Raw genomic sequence first — 20,207 nt, forward strand, 5'->3', positions numbered from 1 at the left:
TGAAGGTTTGATGCTCCCAGTGTCCAGGCCGGGGACCCCACTGCTTCCATTGCTGTTCCTCTGTGCACGGACATCCCTCCTCCACCCATGTTGAAATCACAGGAGCACAGCTCCTGTCCTGCAGGGTATAGTTCTTTAAAATAGAGTGTGCTCCATTTCCATAGCATTGGCTTGGGGCCTCGGCACACTCCCTGGGGGCGCACCTGCCTCTTCCCTGCCCTGCGGCTCTCGGCTCTCGAAGGAAGGTGCCGCTCACATTAGGTCACCGCAGTCAGTAAATGCTTGTATTTATCGCAGGAGAAAGTCATTGTGTTTTGCTTTATGACCGTTGACCTGACCTACACTAGCTACTTTGTAAACACATGCCATTGGGCACCTTTGAGACTAAGCGGAAGCTAATTTTTGTTAATCGTGTTGGAAATAATCATGACATCGTGTGTTTGTCAGTTTTTGACATTGTCCTATTTTGTATTTTATAGCAGCGCATGCTTTAAAATATTAAAGTGTTGTTTATTTTTGTTTTATCTTTTAGATATTGCTATATGGAGATTTGCCAAAAAATAAAGAAAATGTAATATATTTAGCAAATCATCAAAGCACAGGTTTGTATCTCATTTGCATGAATCTTGGGCTTTTCTACAGAAAATAGATGGGCATTCAAAGTTATGTTCTTACATATTTAAATGAAGATTTTTTTTGTTGTTGTTATTGTTGAAACATGAATTTTTAATGCAGATACTGTTCGTGACCTTGTATTTTTGTAATTTTACTATGAATTTTCCTGTTCTTATCTTTTCCCTTGGATGGGTATAAATAAGCTATTTTCTTTCTTTTTTCCCCTATTTCTTTGACCAGTTCTTTAAATGGTCTGTGCATTCTTCCTTTGGTAAGATACGTTTCTGGAAGTGGGATAGGCGAGCCACAGTGTGTAGACATTTTAAACTGCAGAAATGTGTGAGCCTTCCCCCTCAAGACGCAGCACTAGTTTCTGGCATCTGCAGTTCCTTTTGCCTCTTCGAATGTTTTGGTTTAATTACAGCGTGTTTTTCTGTCAGAGGAGTCAGAAGCCTGGTCTCTAAGAAAGTGCAGTGTGTACTTTAAATTAGGTCAAGGTACTTTTAAACTTACTTTGTAATAATTACAGATTTACAAGAATTTGCAAAAGTAGTACATCGAGTTCCATGATTCCTTCACCAAGTGTCCCCCACTGTTGGCATCTTCTAGAACTATGTACAGTATCAAAACCAGACATTCACGTGGGTTAAAGTACTTTTTAGTTCTCCAAATAGTTCAGTTAAAAAAAAAATCCCATTTCACATTATTTTCAAACCTGTGATTGCTTTTGATGTACAATTCCTAAATTTCATTTTTACTCTAAAAAATATAGTGCCCAGAAGCTGAAAGCTAAAAACAACCTGACCAGTGATAACACCTGAGTAGAAAGTCCCTTCATCTTTCTCCTGTCAACTGCGTCTCTTCTCTTCGTGACTTAGGTGCTTTTGTTTCCACCTCTGCTCTAGATAAGGTAAAGAAAGTGAGAGAAGGTCACATGCATCTTTCTCACTGTGGCTTATCAACGATCTCATTCAGTTTTATAGGACAGAAGTTGAGCCTACCAAGGGTGCTAGGAATCTCAATGTGTCTGCGTACTGCGTGGACTGGCCATCCTGGCTGGCCCAGAGGACTTGACTTCACTACATCTGACTTGAGCAAAGCCGCCAGCCCTGTGGGTCGGTCTGCTTCCAGCTCTGGCCTCTGACGGAGCCTCATTTCAGCCTATATTTGGCCTGTTTCTCCTGGCGAGTCGGGATTTTTACTGCTAACATGGTCTTGCTCTTCCTGTGCTGCTGCCGGTGGCATGTTTCTGCCGCGGTTCCATCGTCTAAGTGGAGAGGATTTGGGGGTCCAGGGTGGACATGGCTCATTTAACTGATAGAGTTCTCTTTCTGTTTAGCAGGATTCTCTCTTAAAATTCCTCGTCTGAGCTCCCTGCCAACTTGCCTGGTTCCAGGTTTGGTGGGGCCGTGCTCTGTCCAGAGGCGCTGGCAGCAGTGCAGTGGGCAATGACGGTGCCGCCGTAGCAGCCACCACTGCCTTCGTGTGCTCACTGCGCTGGCCTTGGTGTGCACCCTCCAGACTGAGGGCTTCTGGGGGAGCATCGGGAAGAAACTGATTTGTTTTTTCTTGGTTAATCCTCACGCATTGATTTTTAGAAGGAGTGGAAGAGGGCAGGGAGGGAGAGAGAGAGAGAGAGAAACATTGGTGTGAGAGAGACATGTCAATTGACTGCCTCCTACATGGGCCCTGACTGGGGCCAGGGGTTGAACCTGTAACCCAGTTACCTGCCCTTGATGGGGAATTGAACCCAAGACCCTTCAGTGCACAGGCCAACTCTCTAACCACCTGCCAGGGCAGAAACCAGATTTTTAAAATTCTTCTTGTGTTTGGAACTGGAAGGCGTCATGGGATATACGAGCTGCCCAGTCAGCCGCCCTGGGGAGGTCGCATTTCTCAGCACCCAGCGGCCGGGCCCCACCCCACCCTCCCCTCCTGCTGAGGCCCTGCCTTTCTAGGACCAGGGCCACGCACTCGGCCACTGGCATTGGGAGGGATACTTTTTAGATGCCTTTTTGCAAACCATAACTTAGGAGCACAAGTAGGTAGTGAGTTTGGATTACTTCAGGGGTACAGGCGCCAGCCAGATACAGGGTTTGGCAGAAGTAGGTTTACAGGTGTGAGTATACAGAACACAGTTTGTTCCTCTATTTATTATTTGCCATATGAACAACTGTCAACTTACTTTTGCCTTACCCTGTATGATAGAAGATTTGGAGCCTTTTCCCAGGGGAAAAAATGGGCGCATAAAAATTTGCATATAGTTTTAGTTTCCAGAGGCCCCTCCAGCTTACCCCTGGTCTTGGGTCATTGGCCTGTGTGTCTAGGTACCTTTATTAAACCCGGCTGAGATATTAGGAGTTAAAACTGAGCATCTAAAAATGTAAGTAGCAGAAAGATCATTTCAAGGACTGCTGTTCAGCTCAGACTTTCTAGTTCATCTTCTACTGGGCCAGCCAGAATGCACAAGTCTCTTCTTTGCCTGACCTTTAAAGAATTGAAAGTTTCATGCATCTCTCTCCTCCCTCATTTTCACTTGATATATCGTTTCTATCTCTGATTCTAGTCTCTGTTACCTTATTTCTGTCCAGAGTCAGTGAGGATATAGTAGCTGTTCCTTCCTCCCAGCCTTCTTTAACTATCTGCTTTGGACTCTACTTACCTTGCTAACCTTATGAAATGCTCCCTTTTCTTGGTTTAGGTGACATTTTTCTTGACTAAGAACATGTATGGTGAGTAGATCGTCATAAAAAGGTGTGGGCTTTGGGGTCAGAGGGGCCCTGGCTCATACACTGTTCTACAGCAGGCTGTGTGATAGTGGGCAAATTACTTAACTTCTCTGAGCCTCAGTGGTAAGGCATGAGGAAGAGCTTCTGATCGGGACTTTTAGGCAGTGCACACAGCTGGCTCATAGCTGCACAGAGTCCTGGCTCATGGGGCACTTTGCAATAGGAGTGACGGTGATGGGGTGTGACCCACGAGCATGGTGCTGGCTCCGCGCCAGCCCAGCGTGGCCACCCCTCCTGAGATGGGGAAGGAGAGAGAAACATTGATGTGAGAGTAAAACATCGGTCGGCTGCCCCTGCACACCCCAGACCGAGGATCAAGCCCACGTGTGCCCTGATGGGGATCGCACTGGCCACCTTGATGAAATGATGCTAGAGTAGTGGTCACTGTTACTGTAAGGGTGATGTAGTACCTCGCATTGTCATTGCCTCGGCCATGTCTAGTATCTCCTATCTGAAACCTCGCTGGAGGGAAACAGAAAAAGTGAAAAATGTTTGAGGAGTAAAAATTGATGGCACAGCCCTGGCCAGTGTGGCTCAGTTGGTTGGAGCATTGTCCCGTGCTCCAAAGGGTCGTGGGTTCAATTCCTAGTCAGGGTACACACCCAGGTTGCAGGTTTGATCCTGGTTGGGGTGCATACCGGTGGCAACCAATCGATGTTTCTCTCTCACATCAATGTTTCTCTTTCCCCACTCCCTTCCCTTCTCTCTAAAGAAATTAATAAAAACATATCCTGGGGTGAGGATTAAAAAAAAAAATGATAGCACAAAGCATGTGTCTTATGACTACTTAAGTTAATTCTTAAAAATTTTTTTACTAAAATTTTCAAAACATTAAGGGCATAGCCCAGGACAGTCCATGTTTAAAAATTTGCACTTTCTCTTTAAAGTGTTTGGATTGTGCACCCCGGACCATAATAAAACCATGCAGGTTTCAGTATAAAAATGCATTGTAAAAATATCTCCAGACTTTCACAATAATTGTTGCAGAAAAAGATGCCAAATTGTGTTTCCAGCCTTGTGCCCTCAGATGTGTTCTGGGGACACCTGAGCCTGGAAACCACATGCGGTTCTCCTAGCTCATTCACTTGTTTCACGTCAGGTGCAGTTTCCAAGACGTGATTAGAAAGAATCATCAGTGGCTGTTTAGTTGGTGTAAAGTAGAGGGAAGGGGACAGGAAGGCACACACTTTAGAGAAGTGACAGTTGTTGAGTTCCCAAGGACACAGTGTGGTATTGATCATTGGCTACACGGGAAGTCTTCCCTATTTAAACGGAACCATCATCACTTTTGTATATGTGATCATTGTGATTCTTAAGTCATCATGGAAGAGTTAACTTGCAAATGATAAAAAAGATTGAAAAGAGATATTTACAATAATCGATATAGTACTTTCCCCAGAGGGGCGACTCTTAGTGTTTGGATTGGCTGAGTCCTCCTCAACGGTTGAGAGTTCATCATCCTGTGAGTGTGGCAACCACCTCCTTTGGTGAAACTTTCTCGACACTCCTTTAACTTCTCAGCTTTTATTTCCTACAGGTTTTTGTTTTGTATTTTTTAAAACACTTCCCTTCTAATTCACTTCTTTGTACACGTGTACCCCTAGGACTCGGTCCCTTTCATATATCCCGTCCTTCAGTTCATTTGTAGACACTAGAAAAGTCTCCCTCGCAATTAGTTTTTATCCTTTTCATTCTTCTCTGGAGATAGGGTAGTTCACAGCCTCTTACTTTCAAGTCCAGGTCTCTTGGGGTCTTTGAGACCTTTACCACCTGCCTTCTTTATGTCATTTCGTTTCCTCTTAGTCCCTTACCGCGCCTCCCCTGTTCGCCGCCTGCAGCCCTGCTGGATCCAGGTTTCTCGCCAGGCGGGTCCCTGCTCAGAACGTCTCTGCAAGATCAGTCAGCAATTTCTTTCTTTCGACAAGCTTTTGTCGGTATGAACTCACGCAGCCCTTTAGTAGCACCGTGTCTATCAGTGAGGGTTGTTAGCAGCCCGGTACACGTCCTTGGGTTGTGCGCATCTGCCTGGCACAGTTGTAGCTGCGTGAGATCCTTGGTTCGAATGCTCCTGTCACCTCCGGTTGTGTCTGGAACCTCACTGTCGAGTGTCCCTGTCTTCTGTCGAACACATCAGCATGTACAGAATATTGGTTGTCCTTCAGTTTCATCGAACCATTGTTTTGCTTATCATTTTGTCATGTTTTCTAGGCTCAGAATCAGAGAAGCTTACTTCACCCCGTTCACCCTGCTTGGGGATTGCTTTGTAGCCTTTGCATTTCGCTCATGAAATAAAAGCCTTTCAAGAAATGTAAAAACAACAACAACCCTAAATAACAACAAAAACAAACTTAAAAGCTCAGAATTTATATTTTTTAAATGTCTCACTTTGATTTAAAATAATTTTAAAATTCTCATCATATTTTCCAAGCGTGTTCCTTACAGAATGTGCTGAGAGCCGTTTGTTTCTGAGGGGCTCTGCGGTCACCTGTGGGTGGTCCACGCACTGACAGCTCTGTCTCCGCAGTGGACTGGATCGTGGCCGACATCCTGGCCGTCCGGCAGGGCGCCCTGGGGCACGTGCGCTACGTGCTGAAGGACGGGCTCAAGTGGCTGCCCCTGTACGGCTGCTACTTTTCCCAGGTAACTCCCCAGCTTCTCAAACTGGCGTGCGCGATATGAACATACAGGTCGGGGTGGTTTCTGTGAGTTTAGTAGTTTTTCCTAAATTGAAGTAATTTCATTTTAGATCTTCAGTGGTGTATATTTATATACATGTCTGATTATCCAAAGAGTTAAATAGCAAAAATGCAAATGAACAAAAATCAAACAAATAGGAAAAATTAACAGCATAGAATTTGATAGACAATTCCCTTAAGAAGCTAATAATAAAAGTAATTATGGACTGTAGGATATAAAAAAAGTTTTATATGTAAAGTACTTAGCATGAGTGCCAAGTACATGATAAATGTTCAACATATATTATTTTCCAAAATGCTGTTTAGAACTACATAGGAGCCTTCAGGTCATGAAACACTGTATAACAGGCTCTGTCATACTCAGAAGGGCTTGGGGGCCGGGGTATGTGGGAAATAGCTGTACCTTCCACTCAGTTTTACAGTTAAGTTGTTCTGTTTGTTTGAATGTTTTTATTTATTGATTTGAGAAAGAGAGAGAAACAGCGACTTGCTGTTCCCCTTATTGATGCATCATTGGTTGAGTCTTGTATGTGCCCTGACCAGGGATCGAACCCATAACCTTAACATATTAGGTCGATGCTCTAACCCACTGAGCTGCCCAGCCGGGACTGCAGTTAACTCCAAACTGTAAAAAGTAGCCTGTATCCATAAAAGGATTACTAGCACGTTTCTATGTTTTTTCTGAATAAATGATCTAATAATATTTTAAGACTGAAGTATAAAGTTTGTCTGGAAGACATGCTTGTTAATACGACCTTAATAGTAGATTAAAGAAGAAAAGCTGAAGTTACAGTTTGAGCTTTAGAATATGTAAACCTGGAAGTCGGCTCAGGCATGGAAGGACGCTGGCCCCCCCAGGCTGTGCACCGCCCTGGTCGGGGTGTGTGGAGCGGCGGGCTTGGACACTCGCTTCCTCCTCCCTCCCTTCCGGAGGCTTTGAACGAGTCAAATTCATACACATTGTGATGAAAAGTATCCGAAAGTACTGGGTTCATATAAAAGAGGAAATAGATTACTAAGAGGTAGACTTGTTGTTGTTGTTATTAATCCTCACCCAAGGATATTTTCCATTGATTTTTAGAGAGAGTGGAAGGGAGGGAGAGAGAGAAACATCAGTGTGAGAGACACATTGATTGTTGCCTCCTGCAGGACCCTGACCAGGAAAAATATGAATAGATTCTATAATATTTTAGAAATCTAAAGGAATACGAAGTCATGGCACCTTTTAAAATAAAAACAGTTGCCCAGCCGGTGTGGCTCAGCGGTTGAGCGTCGACCCTGCACCAAGAGGTCGCCGGTTCAATTCCCAGTCAGGGCACATGCCCAGGTTGGGGGCCTGATCCCCAGTGGAGGCGGGGCACGCAGGAGGCGGCCAGTCGATGTTCTCTCTCATCGATGTTTCTATCTCTCCCTCTCCTCCTCTCTCTAAAAATCAATAAAAAAAGAAAAATAAAATAAAACAAAAAGACAGTTTATACCCGAAGTTCCCAGTCTCAATTTCCCTTCTTCCTTCATTTTCATTTTATCAGGAGCCTTTCTTTCTCGGGATCTTTTGACCTTCTCAACCCTAAGAAAGGCTGGGTTCTCAAAAAAAAAAAAAAAAAAAAAAAAGTCAGTTTTATGAAGTAGTTGAAACCAGCCCTAAACATTCCGAGCCCCTGGAAAGATTCTTGATTTGGAGGGTGGGTAGGATTCTAACCTTTGAAGCAGTGGTCTGGGGAGTGTCTGCAAAGAGTAGCCTGGGGGTTGTGGGTCTTCCCTTGAGAACACTGAAGTCTCACGGTTAACCTCAGAGGTGTTTTAGCTGATCCACTTTACTGAACCTCAGGTCAAACTTCAGGTTCATTCTGGAGGTTCCTAAAGCTCACTGGGGCTTCAGCCAGGGTTACTTTGTATCCTGACTTATACTTGACTGACTGCAAAGTGCAACATCATGCCCCAGAACTGTCCTTGAGTGTTTGCCTGGACAGACACACCTGTCCTTTGTTTCCCTGGAGAGGGCGGGACCCAGTGTGGATGTGCGCTCCATCCCCCAGACTCCTGGCCCTGCGCTGGGCTGGGCTGGGCTGGCGTTCTGTGAACTACACTCACACACGCTCAATTTGCTTCTCCAGTCATAAGGGTGCTCTGGCCACTTACCTGCTCAAAACTGTGTTTTCCAACGGCACCAAGTCCCAATTCCCTTGCCTGTCATGGTTCACCATGACCTCTCTCCCGCTAGCCTGCTTTTCTCGCCTGCATCTGTTGCGCACCTCTGCCTCCTCCACGCTGCTCCGCCTCCCATCGGTGCCCTTGGAGGCCCAGGGTGGACCATCACGAACCCTTCCCGAGCCTGCTGGCCCTGCCCTGTCTTCCGTCCTGCTTTTCCTCGGGGCTGTCTTTATTAAACAAAACGCTCCTCACATCCTCTTTGTGTCGCACGGTGTCACGTGCCACCCCCTACTCAGGACGTTTCTCAGAGGATGATTCCTGGTCCTCACTTCGGCATCTTGCAGATATCTTTGCATTAGGATAGGCTTTAATAAGCAAGTCAGATGCAGGGAAGAAGTGCTGTGAAATGACAGACCTAATGGCCTGAGAGCTTGGGGATGGTTTACACGGAGGTATGTGCGTTCTGTGGCTTTGAGTTCTAACCTGAGTGAGCTCCCATCAGCCTCTCTGTTGGGTCAGCAGTGGCAGAACGTTTGCAGGGCACTGGAGTTTCTCCTCTGTGCTGAGGCGGGCCGTTCATGTGGCAGGGGCCCCGCCAGAATCGAAGGCCGCCCCGCTTCCTCCCCTCCGTCCACTGTCCCCTGCTTCTGTCCTTCCCTTCCACTCCTGTTCTTCGTCGAGACGAAATCAGATTCAGCCGGTCCATTTATTTTACAGATGAGTTCGACTTAGCACAGAGGAAAGCAAAAAATAAAAATGCTGACCTGATGCAGTTTCAGTAAAGTGCCGTAATGAAGTGTAATTAGGTTATTACCTGAATTTTTATGCAGTAGCCTGCAAGACTGCCATGCCGGATACACAGCCTGGGGTGCTGCCCAGCAGAATCATATTTCCCGCCGGGCTGGAGGCTGGAAGCCCCATCGGGGTGTGGGCAGGGCTGGTTCCTCCTGAGGCCTCTCCTCTCCTTGCTGTTGGCCACCACCTCCCTGTGTCTCCACTCTGCGACTCGTGTCTGTGTCCTCGTCACCTCTCTTAGCAGGCACTGGTCCTGCTGGGGTGGGCCCATCTTCAGGACCTCATTTAACCTGACTGTCTTCCCCGGGGAGCCCATGTCCACATACTGCCACACTGCAGGGGGGACTTAAACATAAGAGTTTGGGGGAGCACAGTTCAGTCCACAGCAGTGCTATATAACATCTATAGTTGGGCTAGTTTGTAACATCCCTAGAGATCATAAGTGTTGACATTGTTATGACACTTTGTAGTGATTCTATAATTAGCAGAAAAATTGAGAACTAAGCTATGTCTGTGATGAGGTGTTGATTTTAAAATGTATTTCTAAGAAAGAAAGCATTTTTATTTTAACTGCCAACAAAAGTAAATGTGTACTTTCCAATACAACATGCAGTTTTATTTGAATTCTGTTGTAACTTAGGAGAATTTTCAGCTAATGTTCTGTAGATGGTACTATCTGAATGTGTTAAACACAGTTCATTTCCTAAAACGTCCACCTGTTCTGCACCCTGGGGGGTGAAGTGACCGTGCGGGCGGGCGGGGTGGAGCAGTAACCTCTCCGCTGTTTGTCCGGCAGCACGGAGGCATCTACGTCAAGAGGAGCGCCCGCTTCGACCAGGAGGCCATGCGGAGGAAGCTGCAGAGCTACGTGAGCGCGGGAACCCCAGTAAGACGCGCTCGAGTGCCCTCTGCCCGGCAGCCCTTGTTCAGTTCAGAGCTTAATTCGAAGTTAGGAGTTGTTTAGAAAGTGTCCTATCCCGTGTGCAATGAATAATTCAGAGTTGGCTGCGGCAACACAAACCCTCCAGTGTAGGTGAGCGCTTCTTCCGGGCGTCCGAAGGCCGCTGCGGCCGGGTCTGGGCAGCCTCAGCAGGGACCTTGCGCGGAGGGGCTGCAGGCCCCAGGCTGTAACCTTAGCCTCCGCCACCTCAGCGCTGCTCCCCGTCTTCAGTGCCAGGGGCATTCTAGAAGAGACAGCTGTTTTCTGTCTGTGAGTATGCGCTTAGACTTCTTGTTTCTAGTCAGTTATTTGAAAAGTCAAAAATAGTATCAGTACCTACAAACAAAGAATCATTCCTCATAAATATTACTTTATAAAACTTTGCTCCTCCCAAAGAATCTCAGTGTTCTCCGAGAAGGACACTGATAGCCCCAGGGCCGTCGCCCCTGCTCCCCTGCAGAACAGGACCTGGTGACCCTCCGCCTCCGCCACCAGCACCTGCGTGGTGAGGGCTCTTGTAGCTTAGCACCCCCGCCCCCAGCCCAGGACTTCCCTGTCTTCCCCTCTCCTCCCTCTTCACCTTCCTCTCTCCTGTCCCTGTCCCCTCTTCCTCTCTCTAGGGCTCCGGGTGGCAGCCAGAGCACATGTTTGAGGGAAGCTGCCCCACAGTCAGCTGGCCAAGCGCCCTGACGGTCAGCTCTTATTTACAACCTTCTCTAGTTGTCACTGTGGCTGCCCGTAGCCTCGGCTCTGAGCGGCAGCTGCAGGCACGAGTGTTCTGCTGCTGTGGGGCGGGAACAGTGGCCCTTACCGTTCTGTATCCTAAGTGAAAGCGTCTCCTGTTTTTTGTTTAAAAATTCAAATGCTTGGAATAATTTTGTATTTACAAAATCCAAACGGAAAAGCCGCCTATGGAAAAGGAGAAAATATTTGTAAACCACACATCCTGTAGGGTGTTAAATTCCAAAATATATGGGAAGCCACGCAGTTCATTAGCAAGAAAACAAATCACCCAGCAATGGGCGCGGCTTGAAGAGCTGTTCTCCAGGGAGCTGCAGGAAGGCCCCAGGCACATGGAAGGCCCTCCTTGTCATTGCAACCACTCTGGGGTGCACCTCATACTGTTGGAAGGGCTGTCCTCACAGGCAGAGCACGGCAGGTGCTGCTGAGGCTGAGAAAGGGGCCCTTAGATCAACTGTCAGTGGGGGTAGAAATGGGTGAGGTCATTATGGAGAACAATGGAGGGGCAGCAAAAGATGAAACTAGAACTACCATGTGATCCAGGAATACACTTCTGGGTGTATATCCCGACATACACGTATCCCCAAAGGAGCTGTGTGAAGGCCAACAGGTACATAGTCATAAATATATATATATATGAATCAGACTACTATCCTGAAGGGCTGTCTGCATGCTCGTGTTCATTGCAGCAATATCCACAGCTACCAAGACATGGAGACCTGTGTCCACCAGTAGATGAGTGGATACAGGAAGTATATGTGTCCACATATATGTGCATACAGAAAGTATGGTATATGTCCATGTACAGGGGAATATTTTTCAACCTCAAAAGAGGGGGATATCCTGGCATGTGTGATGACGGACAGGAAACATTTTTACTTGTGGAGGTGTTACTGGTGGGGGTGCCTGGTGTGCAGCCCGCTGCAGGTACCGAAGTGCAGAGGTGGACGCTTCCGCTGTGGCACACACCCGGCAGACCACCAGCGCAGTCCAGGTGATGAACACGTGTCGCCCACCTCCAAAGTCTGCATCTCTGTGTCTGTCCTGTCCCAAGGCAACCAGGGATCTGCTTCTGTCACTATAGACTAGTTTGTATTTCCTAGAACTTTATATGAATGGAACCATGCAGCTCGCACTCCTTCTTGGGGAGTGGGTCTGGCTTCTTGCACTTAGATAATGATTTTGAGGTTCGTCCATGTGATCGTGTGGACCAGTAGTTTGTTTCTTTCCACAGTCGAGCACCGTGTTGCGAGTGGATGCACCACAGCTGGTCCCAGAGTGGGTAGTTGGATGTTGACTTGCCTTCCCATACTCATGACAGTGTCTTGAAGAACAACAGTTTATAGTTTTCCTCCAGTGTATTGATTTTTCTCACGTGATTTCTGCTTTGTGTGTCCTAATTTAGAAGTCTTTGCTAAACTCATGGTTATGGGACTTTCTCCTGTTCGCTTCTGGAAGGTTTATAGGTTTAGCTTTACATTGAGGCCTGTCCTCTGTTTTGAGTTAATTTTCATGATACGTGGTATGTTTAAAAAGGTTGATGGAAGTCTTATTTCTTATTTTCTCTTGACTGCCAAACATGTTGGTGTAGTTTTTGTAACTCAGTTCTAGAATTAGGAGGCTTTCACCGTGCAGTTTTACTGTTTCTGTTTCCACTTTCCCAAGCAGGTAAATGTAAAAGCAGCTCGATACTCTGCTTTATTTACAAGGACATGATTTTCGTTTTGAAGTGGCTTCTAAGTCAAATCATTTACTGTATTTTAAGGAAGCTCTGTAAAATAATAGTGTGAGTTTTGAAATGTAAACACTGCCTTTTATATTGTGTAAATTTACATATTTATATATGAATTTTCACAAATAAGATGTAATGGAGACATAGATGTCTAAAATTTGCATATCTTTTAAAGTCATTTTGCAGAACTTGGGGTGGGAAACTCTTATGAGCTAATGGAGGCACCTATGAGTCAGCATTTCATGGCTAGATTTTCATTTAATAAATATTAATAGGTAATTAGAAACATTAGATTCTTGATGACTGAGCTACCAGTGACTGTAGGACTGCATTTTAAATATAGTCTGTGTTATATTAAGACTTACATACATTTTTGCATTTGGTGGTTCTGCTTGAAATGAAGGTCATACGTAACTGTATTTACATTTTCCCCACCATAGGAAATAGTTTCTTAGCATTAGTAGGGGTAATGTCGGTAAGTTAGCAACAGAGTTCACACCAAACAAACCAGACTTTTTTTATGCTTCACAGATGTATCTTGTGATTTTCCCAGAGGGAACCAGGTATAACCCAGAACTAACAAAGGTCATTTCAGCTAGTCAGACATTTGCTGCTAAAGAAGGTGAGTAAAAGTTTGGCTTTTTGATAAAATCATCTTTAAAGATAATCGCCTTTTAAATTTCTGCTTTACAACAATTGACACGAGTGAACATACTTTTCCTTGAATGAACGTATGTGTTACCTCTGAGGAAATGAAGTTTCTTCTCATTAGTGCATGCACGTGTCATCACATCCCTGGGAGAGAAAAGTCAGAGGCTACAGCACCTGGTTTGGTGCCCCGGGCTCTGGTGAAGGCTGTGTTGGCGCATGGCTGTGTGATGGACCAGTCTGTGCAGTGCGGCTGCGTGTGGTGGAGACGGCTTATCATCTGCCGGTTGACAGGCCTGGATGGGGATCCACATTGTGACCCTGCGTAGCTCTCTGGGCTGCAGGCTCATGTTACTGAGCTCAGTTTCCTTATCTCTTAAAAATACGTACTTCGTGGGTGTGTGTCAATCTCTTTAAGAATGAAGGAGAGCCCTGGCTGGTTTGGCTTAGCAGTTAGAGCATCGGCCCACGGACCGGAGAGTCCCGGGTTCGGTTCCCACTAAGGGCACGTACCTCGGTTGCAGTTTGTCCCCAGTCCTGGTTGGGGTCAGTGGGTGGCAACCAGTCGATGTGTCCCTCTCACATCGATGTTTCTCTTTGTCTTTCCCTCTCGCTCTGTCTGAAGATGAATGCAAAAATGTCCTCAGGTGAGGATAAAAAAAAAGAAAGAAAAAGAATGAAGGAGTTACACAACATGCAAAGTGTCTATTGGAGAATATTACACAAAATTGGTTCACAGTACTTGGGAGCTATTTTATGTCCCTGGTAATGAGAATGTTCTTAACATCCACGTTTTAGAAAGTTGGATGACTAACATGCTAGTGAGCTGCTCAGTCTGCCTGCACTGGGAGGCCGACACAGCAGTGGCTCTGCGTGTTCTCGGGTGAGTCAGCGTGACATCCACAGCGGTCAGTGGGACTGCTGAGCCGGCGCCCCGCCGACCACACGTGCAGTCTGTGCCGCCCAGGAGAGCTCGCTGCGGTGACGATAGTTCTCTCTCTCTGCTCCGGCCAGCGTGGGCACCCCTGCCCAAGGGGCCAGTGAGCATCAAAATGTGGCTAGTGTGTCGGAGATCTGTTTTTAATTTTATTTATTTTTAGTTAATTGATTGTGATCTGATGTGACTCCACCTAAGAATTTAGTGACTGCAAACAGTAACAGCCATGAACTTGTTTCCAGTTCTGCACCTTGGGCAGAGCTGAGCAGAGACCAGGGCTTACTTAGCTCAGGTCTGTTCCCCGGGGTTAGCTGTAAGCCCTCATTTCACTGCATTTAGGTGGGACCTTGCTTGGGGCTAGAAAGTCCTAGGTGACTGTACTCAGATGTCAGACAGTACTTAGATTGAGAACTAAGTCACTCAATCTGTGACTTTACCACTGTACTCGGGTTGGCTGTATCGGCTGGGAGCACGAGGCCTCTCTCTTCCTCTTTGGTGTATACTTACGGTGTTTATCAAGCGTGACTCTTGTGCCAGGGTGGTCCTAGATGGACATTGCCACTAGCTTTGGGCTGCGTCCCTCACACGTGCTTTTATGTAACCTTAGACAGTTACTTTATTTCTTTTGCTCCTTTTCCTTGTTTGTAAACCAGGGCATATATGTCTTCCATAGGGGTTTTGGGAGGGTCATGACAATGTCTGTAAGAAGCAGAGGTGGAGGCCGACTGAATGCATGTTCTGCGCCCTTTATAGGGGGCTTGAGCATCCTCGGGCTTGGGTACCTTCAGGTGTCCTGGAGCCCACTCCTTGCAATACAGAGGGATGACTGGGGTTTTCAAGGAGTCAAAAGTTACATGGAGATTTCGACTGTGGGGGCCGGGAGGGGGGGGTGGTTGGCACCTCTAATCTGTGTTATTCAAGGGTTAACCGTATGTACTATGTGTGTGATGTTTGTGTGTTCCTATATAAATATTGGCATACTTTTTTCAGTTGAGTAAAACAAGTGTTTATATGCAGATAGATTCATTCCATGTGCTCTGTTTGTTCAGTGTCATAATTCCAGCCCGAGTCTGCAGCCCTGCGTCTGTTACCCCAGACCGGGCGGCGGACACAGAAGGCTCTCCGGCAGCTTCTGCAGTCTGGCCCTGACATCTCAGTCACCGTCACTGGCCGGCCAGGCTCTGCCAGGGCTGCCTCTTGGCTCAGAGGCTGCCTCCGGTGTCCTCAGGTGGCCCTGCTGTGTGTGCGCACAGAGCCACCTCCTCTCTGTGAAGGCCTGCTGGGCCAGGCCCACGCTCTGGCCTCACTGAATCCTGATGGCCTAGATGCCTGGCTCCAGACAGGTCGCAGGGGCTGGGGCCCAGTGAGCCGTGGGGGAGGGGTGGGGAGAGGCTTCAGCCTGCGGCGGGGCCTTACATTGTTTTTCTGTGGGTGAGTATGGTACTAATAGTTCTTAATTCATCACTTTAAAATCAGTTTAAGGTGAATTTGTACCTTTTATTGTTTAATCTCATTAAGTGAGATGCCTGTTTATATGCCAACTAAGAATTATTTATATTTGAAAGTCTACAACAATTCTTTTATTTTTAATCCTTGCCCAAGGACATTTTTGCATTTATCTTCAGATAGAGTGGGAGGTGGGGGGGAGAGACAGAGAGAGAGACATCAGTGTGAGAGAGACACATTGGTTGCCTGTCTCACGACCCCAACCAGGGACTGAACTGCAAATGGTCTTCGTTCTGAGGGCCGACACTAACTGCTGAGCCAACCCCGCCTGGGCCGTCGCAACAGTTTTGTAGTGTGTTTTAAAACAAGTACTTTTAAAATACTAATTCTTAAAATAGTGTAAAAATGATATATATTTTAGCTTTTTAGTCTGGTAAGAACCTAGTCATCTACAATTGATCAAAGTTACCAAAAGGGGAAGAAAATTTTGTCTTATGGATATAATTTGTAACTACTCACTGTTCTTTCTTTATATTCTATAACTGGGAATACTATTAGAAGTATAGCCCTGGCCGGTTTGGCTCAGCAGTTAGAGCATCAGCCTGCACACCAGAGAGTCCCGGGTTCGGTTCCCGCTAAGGGCACGTACCTCGGTTGCAGTTTGTCCCCGGCCCCAGTTGCGGTCGTGTGGGTGGCGACCACTCAATGGGTCTCTCTCACGTCAATGTTTCTCTCTCTCTTCCTCCCTCTCTCCCTCCTGCTTTTTCTGAAGATAAATGCAAAAAAAAAAAGTCCTCGGGTGAGGATAAAAATAAATAAATAAATAAATAAATAAATAAATAAAATGGCAGTCATTAAAAAAAACAAGAAGTATATTTTCTTGTGACTATGAATAGGTAATTATTCCCTCCATATACAAAGGAAATTGATTTGTGAACAGTATATCTAAAAAAGGTGTTTCCTGTTTACTTTCCTCTCAGTCAGAACTAAATGAGATTACTCGAAAATAAAACCAAAAGAGCTTGTTTCTCCTTCTGTTAATTTTTCTTTAAGAAATTGAAACTCATAGCACTTGTTAGACTGTGATGTGTTTTCCTTCTAAACTTGATTAATTTTGCTCCTATAGCACCTTCATTTGATTCTGACTTAAAGAAAAAAGGAAAGCAAACCAAACTAACCCTCTGCATTTAGAGGTTCACAGTCTGGCCCTTCTCTGCACACGCAGGTCGGTGCCGGGGACCACGCCTTAGTGCTCTGGACAGTGGGACCGGCTGGCTCTCCAGGAGTGAGTGTGGGTGTCTGCTGTCTGCCTGCACTCCGAATGTCAAGGCCCTGGTGATGGCTGTTTCCTGGGAGTGTCTTGCTTAAAGATGTTAGGTGCAAAATATGTTGATTCAGTATTCGGGTTGTTATTTAAGATATGTTTGTGTTGCAGTGTTATGGGTTCTTAATATTGTTTACTCCTGAGATTGTCATATTAGTGATTTCTAAATTCCCTTTTTACTTAAACTACATGTTAGTCATTCTTCAGAAAAGACTTATTCACGTTCCCAAATGAATTACAGATTTTGTTTAACTATAGTCTCTGCAGGACAAAATTTAAGATTTTGAGAGGTCTGAAATGGTCTGAAATATAGGTTGTCTTTTTTTTATTTATTTTTATTTATTTTTTTATCTTTATTGTTGAATGTATTACAGATGTTCCTCATTTTCCCCCCATTGACCCCCTTCTCCCCCCCCCCCCCGCCTTTTCCCACTGTTGTCTGTGTCCATTGGTTATGCATATAAGTTCTTTGGTTTATTTCCTCCCACCCCCAACCCCCTTCTCTTTGTGGTTTGTCAGTCTAGCAACCAATTTGTTCTTCTTAATCCCTTCACCCTTTTCACCCATTCCCCCCAACCCCCCTCCCATCTGGCAACCAACAAAATGTTCTCTTTATCTATGAGATTGTTTCTGTTCTGCCTGTTCATTTTGTTTGTAGATTCAGTTGTCGATAGATATGTATTCATTGCCATTTTGTTTGTTCATATATTTTATCTTTTTCTTCAAAAAGACCTTTCAACATTTTATATAGTAACGGTTTGGTGGTGATGAACTCCTTTAGCTTTTTCTTGTCTGGGAAAGTCTTTATATGGCCATCGATTCTAAATGACAGCTTTGCAGGATAGAGTAATCTTGGTTGTAGTTTCTTGCTTTTCATCATTCTGAATATTTCTTGCCACTCCCTTCTGGCCTGCAAAATTTTTTTTGAGAAATCAGCTGACAGCCTTATGGGAACTCCGTTGTAGGTAACTAACTGCTTTTCTCTTGCTGCTTTTAAGATTCTCTCTTTGTCTTGAACCTTTTGCATTTTGATGATGATGTGTCTTGGTGTGGGCCTCTTGGGGTTCATCTTGTTTGGGACTCTCTGCTTCCTGGACTTGTGTGTCTGTTTCCTTCACCAAGTTAGGGAACTTTTCTGCCATTATTGTTTCAAAGAGGTTTTCAATTTCTTGTTCTCTCTCTTCTCCTTCTGGCATCCCCAAGATGCGAGTATTGGCACGCTTGAAGTTGTCCCAGAGGCTCCTTACACTCTCCTCTTTTTTTCTTTTTTTTGATTCTTTTCTCATTTTGCTGTTCTGATTGGGTGTTTTTTGCTTCCTTATATTCCAAATCGATGGTTTGCTTCTTGGTTTTACCTTCTCTACTATTAAATCTGTGTAAATTATTCTTTATTTCAGTTAGTGCCTCCTTCATTTCTGACTGGTCCTTTTTTATGCTCTTGAGGCCCTCACTAAGTTCACTGAGGTTCTCACTAAGTTCATTGAGCATCCTTATAAGCAGTATTTTGAACTCAGCATCTGTTAGGTTTCTTATCTCCATTTCACTTAGTTCTTTTCCTGAAGATTTGTTCTGTTCTTTCATTTGGGACCTGTTTTTTTGTCTCCTCATTTTGGCTGCCTCCCTGTGTTTGTTTCAGTGTACTACTTAATGAGAGGTATGGGGCTCGCTGAGACCAGATGCTGCTTGTTTGAAAGAATTTAGGAAAACCTGAAGCAGGATCCAAGACAGGCCAATCCTATGGTAAAGCCATTGGCAGCAGCTTGGATGGGCCTGAAAGTTGGGTGGGGTGGGGCGGGGCCTCAGGGAATCACCAGGGCGGGGCTACCAGTGTGAGCCAGGTTGCTGGAGTCCCAGATATGGCTTCTGTCTGCTGCCCCAGGGAAGGGCTCACCAAAGGAACAAAGGCCTCCGACAGCACATCTGTCCCAGAGAAAGCCCCCTCTCCAGCCCTCACTCCAGTGCCAAACTGTATGTCTCTGGCGCCCCTCGAGCTGCCTCCCCTCCGAGCTTAGAGGGAGAGAGTCCGATAAGTCTGTGTGCGGGCCCTTTAAGGAGCTGCCTGGGGCTTCAGCCGCCTCAGCCTCCCTGAGCCTAAATTCCCGCTGGTTTTTCCAGCCAGAAGTGATGGGGATTCTCTTCCTGGCACTGGAACCCTGAGCGGGCGCCTGGTGTGGGACGGGGACCCCTCAGTCGTCAGGGAGGACCTTCCCAGCTGAGGTGTCCTCCTGATTTTTATCTGCCACACGTGGGTGTGGGCCCTCCGCCCTTCTACCAGTCTTGATGTGGCTGCTGCTTTAATTCCGTAGTTGTAGGACTTCTGTTCAGCTCGATGTCAGGCGGTTTTGAATGATGGTTGAGCTGTAGTTTAGTTGTAACTTCGATGTGGTTGTGGGAGGACGCGGTACTGTGTATCTCCCCGCCATCCTGACCGGAAGTCATATAGGTTGTCTTCATGAAGCTATTCAACATCAGGTGAGCCAGGCGTATAGTGTGGGCGGCTCATTGTTACATTAGTAAGTCAGGGAAAGGAGATTTTATTTTCAGAAAGGCTGACATGAAACTTGTCATTGAAGAAAACGGCGGCAAAGCATTTAGTGAGGAGACCTTCCACCTAATGTGTAAAGACAATACCTTAATAGTGTTTGAAGATGAATAGTAGTGCAAACATATAGGTACAATGTACAATGGAGTATAATAGTATTATCTGAAAATAATATGGTAGGTACATGGTCTTTCTGTAATTTTCTAAGGTTTTTTTTTGTTGTTGTTAAGTGGCCCGCTGTTTTAACTCCAGCAGCCCTGTCAAGGAGTGCCCTGTCCCCTCTCGACTTCCCCTGGCAGTTCCTTCTCCACCACCGTCCGGCTGCGGTTGCCCCTGTGCTGTCAGGTGTCTGTCCGTCTGCGCGGTGGTCTGTGGAGTCTGGAGAGCGCCCGCTCCTGGTGAGGCTCCGAGTCCACCTCCCGGGCCTGGATTACTCTCGAGTCAGTGGAGACAGACAAGAATCATCTTGGAGGGCCACACTCACACCTTATGCTCCCGGACTAGAAGGAGGAGGGTGTGGGGGGAGACAGCCTTCATGCGCTGTGGTGACACTCTGGGAGCCCCCTTCCCACACGCCCGGCTCTCCCTCAGTGTGACCTGCGGCTGTGTGCATCCCTCCTCCTTCTCTTCCTCCTGCCTCAGTGTGACCTGCAGCTGTGTGCATCCCTCCTCCTCCTCCTCCTGCCTCTCCCTCAGTGTGACCTGCAGCTGTGTGCATCCCTCCTCCTCCTCCTCCTGCCTCTCCCTCAGTGTGACCTGCGCTGTGTGCATCCCTCCTCCTCCTCCTCCTCCTGCCTCTCCCTCAGTGTGACCTGCGGCTGTGTGCATCCCTCCTCCTCCTCCTCCTCCTG

General features: G+C 46.3%; 1 protein-coding gene across 1 annotated transcript in view; it reads left to right on the forward strand.

Moving 5' to 3' along the window:
• AGPAT5 (1-acylglycerol-3-phosphate O-acyltransferase 5) overlaps positions 1-20,207 on the forward strand; it is a 42,361-nt gene that overhangs the window by 10,261 nt on the left and 11,893 nt on the right. The window contains exons 2-5 of the mRNA XM_036249627.1: positions 533-602; positions 5,929-6,044; positions 9,843-9,932; positions 12,991-13,081. Coding sequence (XP_036105520.1) covers positions 533-602; positions 5,929-6,044; positions 9,843-9,932; positions 12,991-13,081 — 367 coding nt within the window. The remainder of the gene's footprint in view (positions 1-532; positions 603-5,928; positions 6,045-9,842; positions 9,933-12,990; positions 13,082-20,207) is intronic.

The sequence above is a fragment of the Molossus molossus genome, unplaced genomic scaffold (genome assembly GCF_014108415.1).
Source record: "Molossus molossus isolate mMolMol1 unplaced genomic scaffold, mMolMol1.p scaffold_m16_p_9, whole genome shotgun sequence".
Lineage (NCBI taxonomy): Eukaryota > Metazoa > Chordata > Mammalia > Chiroptera > Molossidae > Molossus > Molossus molossus.